General features: G+C 21.8%; 1 protein-coding gene across 4 annotated transcripts; it reads left to right on the top strand.

Moving 5' to 3' along the window:
* The first annotated feature begins 4,359 nt into the window (after positions 1-4,359).
* LOC102679387 (endocuticle structural glycoprotein SgAbd-8-like) lies at positions 4,360-6,375 on the top strand. Of its 4 annotated transcripts, none has more exons than XM_031513147.1 (2): positions 4,360-4,446; positions 5,848-6,375. In XM_031513147.1, exons 1-2 carry the CDS (start codon positions 4,375-4,377, stop codon positions 6,244-6,246), a joined length of 471 nt encoding a protein of 156 aa, XP_031369007.1. In that variant the 5' UTR covers positions 4,360-4,374; the 3' UTR covers positions 6,247-6,375. The 4 variants fall into 4 exon arrangements, with proteins under 4 accessions (XP_031369007.1, XP_031369008.1, XP_006621233.1 ...); XM_031513148.1 differs by having other exon boundaries at positions 4,365-4,446; positions 5,843-6,374; XM_006621170.2 differs by having other exon boundaries at positions 4,373-4,427; positions 5,843-6,374.
* Positions 6,376-7,258: the final 883 nt, after the last annotated feature.

Below are 7,258 nucleotides of genomic sequence, written 5' to 3'. Positions count from 1 at the left end.
TTATATTATAATTATATATTATAATTATATTATATTATATTATAATTATATATTATATTATATTATATTATAATTATATATTATATTATATTATATTATAATTATTATTAATTATTATTATTATTATTATATTACATAAGATTCATCATTTAAATAGAAACATGCAAATGTTCCTGATGTTTAAAGTTTTATGAAAAATATCTTCGGGATAATCTTACTTAATTGCTTGAAAGGGCACATATAACATATTATAAAATTTCTTTTCTCAATGTCATTTTTTATGAAATTTCAAGATATTCTTAAATATTTATAGGTGTGATGACATAGTAAAGGTATTTTGCAAGATTTTTGAATTAATATAAATAGGGATAAATATCGTTTTAATGTTTTTATTTAATATTCATTTTTTTTAAATTTAATAGATTCATAATTTTTGATAACTTAATCACAAAGAGAAAGTTTTTTGAGTTTCATAATTTTAATATCTAATTTTTTATCTAGTATTTAATTTTTTTAAATTTGACAGTCTTCCTTCTTATAATCATTTTTTATTATTTTTTAATTTTTTAGCAAATATAAATAAAGTTAAGGAAACAAATTGCACGAAAATAGAAAAAAAGTTCTAAAACTAAAGAAGAATGATTTTTAAAACAATAATAAATAAAAATTAATTTAAACAACAAATTAAAAAGTTATTAGATTTTGATATTTTTTTCTTTCTCTTACTCTAAATTATGAATTTTAACGAATCGTTTATTTATGATTATCATATTTTCTAAATATTCCCTCGTTATATTTGATAACCCATCTTAACTTTCATCATATCTCTTAAAAATTTTTCTTCCAGCTCATCGAAAATTAACACTTCTTTCCTTAGGATCCTACATAATTTAAGTTTGTCAGAAGTTTCGAAAGACTGGTTGAAATCATTCCAAGCACGCAAACCGATAGTTAAAATCATAAAGGTCGTGAAACAATTACAAAATTTCTAATAACCATCTTAGGACCGTGATTCATTCGGCATTGACCCATCGTTATCACACAAACTTTGAAGAAAATATATGCTTTTTAAATCTTTTTCTTTTTCCCATTTAAAATGTGTTGAACATTCAAATAAAGAGATGATTGATGGTACTTGTCGTAATGAAAAGTCCTGACTAACATTTTGGAACAATATAATACGTTGTACAAAATTATTCAAAAGTCACTTATTTCGTTCATTAGAACTCTCCATGACAGATCATTTTTTTTTTATAAATACGATTGAGTGAAAAAATGACAAGAGTCACTATAACATTGCTAGATTAATTATTTTCGTGCATTATTGCTAAGTTCTTCCTTAAGATACACGTGCTCTTCAAACAATGATGTATATAAATTTTAATAAAAGAATATACTCTGGTAAAAGCTTATATCTATTAAATACATTTTTTATAAATGTTTGTAGAGCGTTTTATAAAGAATTTTTTATATTTTTTATATTTTACAAAATATCAAAGAAATAGATTTAATCTGGAAAATATATAATTTAATAAAAGAAGCGTAAGGAATTTGACAAAAATATTAATGTATTTTATAGAATTATAAGATTATAACATGTTATGAATAAATAATGAATATATATGAGGTGTTAATTATATTCGTGTGATTGAAGATCTTTGAAAGTATTGTATATTAAAGTGTTTTAACCTTATTTATTAACCCCTTAAGCGTTATGATTCATCATTCAATTTATTTTCTACAGTGACATGTTGTTCGTTGTTATTACTATATCATGTTATTATTCTATTCAAATATTATTATAAGCTTAATCTTTATATTATCATATTTTGAAATTTAAAAACATACTTAATTTTACATATATTATATATACACATATATAATATATACATACATATATATATTATAGTGAACGATGGAATATGTTTGATTTTTCACAATAATATATAAATTTTTGATTTTAGATCACTCACATTGTAAAATCAAATGTTTGATATATTTGTTCATCTATCATAGTAGAATAGAGGAAAATATAAAAGCAAAAACTTGTTTTATTTGTATACCTACCATATCAGAAAATATGGCCAATTGTTCATAAAAGTAATAAAAAAAATAAATAAATAAAGTAATCTGTACAATATGATTTATTTCGACTATTTGTATATCAAGTATTATTGCTAATTATAACAATAAATTCATCTAGAATATATTATTTCATCATAAATCTCTTTATATTATATATTATAATTATAAACATTCATGATTAAACTTGTATCATAAAAAAAATAAAATATTTTTAAATTTAATTTTTATATTTCAAAATAAATTGTTCATAAAATTTAGCAGACAGTTTTATTAAAATTATTCATTGAATAATATGATTTTAAAATAAATGAGAATTAATTTTTGTACCATCGAACAATTACATAAATTAAATAATAAAATGTTTACTTATTCGAATTATGGAATGAAATTATTAAAATATAAAACGATTCAAGAAATAAAATTAAAATGTGTATTATATAAATATTATAAAAGGTATTAATGGTTTTATTAAAGATATTAATGAAAATTAAATTTCTTGGGTATCAATTGTAAGTTCAATAAACACATGAACTTTTACAAATAAATTTTATAAATTGTTGTCTAATTATTTTATTTGATGTATAAAATTGTAAAAAAGAATATATATAATTTACGGTTATAATTTATAATTTATTATAAATTAAATTCATAAATTGACAATTTAATTATTCTTAACTATTATTAAGTGGTAATCTTGTAATAAGATTTAATAATTAAATTATTTTATACTATTTTTATTTGTTATATTTCTATTTATGATATTTACAGCAAAAAGCATAAAAAAAATATATAAACCTGTTTAAGAATATTATTTGCCTTATAATGTTTTGTCATTGTATATCATCATAATGTATATTATTACCTCAATAACGATGTTAATGATGTGTAGATAAATTATATGGTTATATTAAAACAATTTGCATGAAAATGTTAATTATTAAAATCTTTTTATATTGTTTATTTTGCATAGAGATATTAGAAATAGATGTTATTTACTTTTGTAATGATGTATTTAATATAATTGTATTTAATATAATTGAAATAAAATGATAATCAAAATAAAAATTGAAAGGCTTCATTTTCAAGAAAAATATAAAAATTAAAAATTAATTGAATAAACACTTAATTTTTCTTTAACAAAAAATTTTAAACATTCCATGTTTTATATTTCAGAACATTTTCAGATTTTTTTAAAAATCAAAAATAAAAAAGTCAGATTGTTTATCATATATTACATATTATATAATATATATTATAATTGATCTTATTCATTCAATTTCATTACAAAGCGTTAGTGTGATTGTTTTTGAATATAATGTAAAATTAGAAATTGTTTGCTTATTTCATTTATACACTTCTTTATTTAATAAGATTTTTTTTCAGTGAATAATCGAATTCTAATTTTATCTATTGACAATGATAGCACTTTTTAATAAAATTCTTAACCAAATATTAATTAATAATATTATTAATTATCTATTTGAAAAAAATATTAAAAAATAATCTTTCTAATGCTATTTGTAATATAAATTAATATCACTCTATATATTATTTAAAGAATAAATCAAAATAAAAAATTACAACATATATATAATATTCTATGATTAATATTATATTACATATTAATATTTTATCGTATTATTGTAATTATATACATATTCTATATTATATTCTTTTTATCTTATTTCTTTTATCTTATTTTTTTTTTATTATATTAAAAAGTTAAATTAAAAAGTTAAAGTAAGTTTCCTGTAATTATACATCAGATATATTCTCATATATTATACATTATTAATACATTATGTAATATACATATATACACATATATTACAATACATCAATTTCGAAAAGTTACATAATCACGTTGTCGTATCAATAAACAAAAATTATTTCGTATACGAGAAAAAAAATTTTCCTTTCTTGCATGAACATGTTAACGTTAACACAATGATTATGCCTCGATATCCAATCTCTTTAAGCACGAATAAATAACTCGTTCATTCACCGCTTAATGCTCTCGAAATTGCCAGTGTCGGCCAGTTTCGTATATTTATAGTACGATACACAAGTTACGTATTTATAACGTACCAACAGGTAACAGTTAATTGACGATGTAGGCGCGGATTGATTACAGGTTGTTCGTCTCTCTGATCCAACTGCGGGAAGGTACCTTCAACGCATGATACCGGTCATACGAAGGTTGAACCGGTATCACCGAATGACATTTGAATGGAAAATGTCGGTGATAGCAGAGAGTACTTCGTACTATAAAAGGTGGAGGCGATAGAGATGTCCCCGCTAGTAGGATTTTGTACCCGCTATCTGGAAATTCGCAAGTCGAGGTTAGAATTAATAACTTGGGTATAATCGATAGGCTTTTATCGATATCTATCTTAAATCGATCTGTTACACGAACAATCGATCATTGATTAACACGCATATCGTTGCCATCTACTTATGTCATTTTACTGCGCTTAATCTAATCATTGCGTTTTAATAAAACGAGCTTAACCGTGATGAATTAATGAACGTTAACGGATAGACAGATTAGATGATTTTATGATTGGTCACTTGTCATTTGAAACGAGATGCTTGGCTGTTAATCGATGAAAGAATCTTTCAAGTGGAAATCATTTATGATTATATGTGAATTCATTTGGATTAATTGAATGAAGAATTTCTGTATGAATTTCTGTTATTTGAATAAGAATGAATATTATTATTGAATTGTGATATAGTAAAAAAAGTTTGATTATTTATATATAAAGTTTATACGAACTTGATGGGAAAAAAATAGACTTATATAAATAAAAACTTAATCTAATCTAACTAAATATAATTTTTGCATAATTCAATTAGTGTTCTTACATATGATACATTATATAATTAATATATAATTATATTTTAAAAACGATAAATATTATAAGAAATTTTTTTGTGATAACAAAAACATTTTAATTAACATTTTAATTAATTAATTAATTAATTGCAAATTTTAACTCATAAGAAAAGATATTCTACATTTGTAATATATTTGTCAATAAATTTTAATGTTATTAATTAATAAATTATTATATTGAAAAGTTCAAATTGTTTATTCAAAAATTTATTTGTCTTTTTATTAATTTTGATTTTTTCATAAATACATAATAATTTTTCTATAAAAATTTAAAAATAAATTTACATAATGAATTATTAATAAATTATATATTTCTATAAAGAATCTTATAAAAATGATTATATACAAAGTATAAATACATATAAAGGATTGATTAAATTGAAAAAAATTGATAAAAACCGTTAGAATCGATTCTTTAAAAATAACTATATAAATATATTAACATCTTATATATCTCCACTTAAAAACCATAAAATGTTTGCTTCAAAATCAATTATTCTATTACTTTCTTACTTGCATAATATTTATTAAACCTATATGTATATTTTCATTCAAAAATCATATTTTCTATTCATAATAAAACTTATTCATTTCAATTATTATGGATATTGAATATGTACATATTATTTTTGAATAAAATTAAAATAAAATAAACTATCCTATGAATTTTGAATAAGAATATAAAACAAATTTAAATAGTTTCTCAATTTTTATTTACGTTAATAACTTTATACCCTTTAATATTCTATAACAATAAAATTGTTAAATAATATTATATCTTGATAAGTTAATTTTAAAAATAACAATAATTTTATATTACCATATAAAAATAATAAAACCTTTTAAACATCTTTCCAGAATAGAATTGCGCCATGTATTTTCGCACAATTTGCATATTAAGTTTAATGGCCATGGTGTTAGCCGCGGACCAACCGATCGCCATCGTCAGACAGAACCAAGACATCAGCCCGGATGGTAGTTTTCACTCGAAATGGGAAAGCGCTAATGGCATCATTTTCGAGGAGGAGGGTGTCCTGAAGAATCGCGGGCAGAAAGATGCGGAAGCCGAGGAAGTTCATGGATCAGCCTCGTGGACGGCTCCAGATGGAACGAGGATTAACGTTGACTGGTTGGCCAACGAAAATGGCGCCACTTTTCAAGGGGCGCATCTGCCAACTCCACCACCCACGCAACCGGTGCCAGTCCTCATTCAACGCGCTCTTGACTGGATAGCTGCTAATCCAGAAAAGAATAGATTGTAGTTTTCAATGTTTCATCTTTATGACGTGAAAAAATCAGTTGAGAGTTCGTATTTCTTCTTTTGGGAAAGTTTATTTACTCGAAAGAAGAAATTGAAGTGAAAAAATTTTATCGAAATATCATTGTCGTGTCACGAGTAAATTAAATTATTATACGAGAGATGCAAGTATTGTGAATTTTGTATAGATTATATTTGATAGTATCGTAATTTTGTAAAAATCAAGATACAATAAATTTAAATACGTTCATATTAAACATTAGTGGATTTGTATTATTATTAATTCTCTATGTTACATTCCCTCGTTAACAGTTTATATTTGAATTGAAAAATTATATGTATATGCAGAACTGATGTAAATGATGATGATGATATATTACATGTGATTTATCTTGTGTAATAAAGTAATTTTGAAAGAATGTTCAAGGGTTTCTTATTCAATCTTATTCAATTACGTGGAAAATAGAATGGATATTTAAAATTTTTTATATAGATCTCACTTTATCATTAATTAATTTGATTTAAACTAAATATTTTGATAGAAAATGTTATAACGTGAATAACATAGTTTTCATACATAAAGATAATTAAATAGTAAATAAATTATTATATGATATTATAATAATAAAAAAAAGTTACGTACTAAAATAATATTCATGTGATATATTAGTATCATCAATCTTTTGCTAAAATTAGATAAAAATCATTTTTTTTTACATAATAATAGAAATATTCATTTACAATTGAACAATTCTATTAATTAATAAAGATATAAATGATTGGCATTGTAAAGAATCATATATTACAATTATAAACATAACAAACGTAATATATATAATATAGTACAATATCTATTTATAAACTTACAATAGATATTTATATATCTATTGTAAAAAATAATAGTAATAATAATAACATATACATATATTCCAAAAATGATTCAGTATTATTTGTTTAACTGATTATCAAGTATTATTAATTATTTAATCATAACAAAACATTTAATCATGCAATGA

This window comes from Apis dorsata, unplaced genomic scaffold (assembly GCF_000469605.1).
Source record: "Apis dorsata unplaced genomic scaffold, Apis dorsata 1.3 scaffold_598, whole genome shotgun sequence".
Taxonomy (NCBI): Eukaryota; Metazoa; Arthropoda; class Insecta; order Hymenoptera; family Apidae; genus Apis; species Apis dorsata.
The sequence above is the reverse complement of the archived record's forward strand: the minus strand, read 5'-3'. Positions and strand labels throughout refer to the sequence as shown.

Bases quoted from the DNA above. Each gene is read 5' to 3' on its own strand.
- LOC102679387 (XM_031513147.1), top strand. From the start codon at position 4,375: ATGTCCCCGCTAGTAGGATTTTGTACCCGCTATCTGGAAATTCGCAAG. The intron at 4,447-5,847 runs GTATAATCGATA...TTTCCAGAATAG, and splicing joins GGTTAGAATTAATAACTTGG to AATTGCGCCATGTATTTTCG.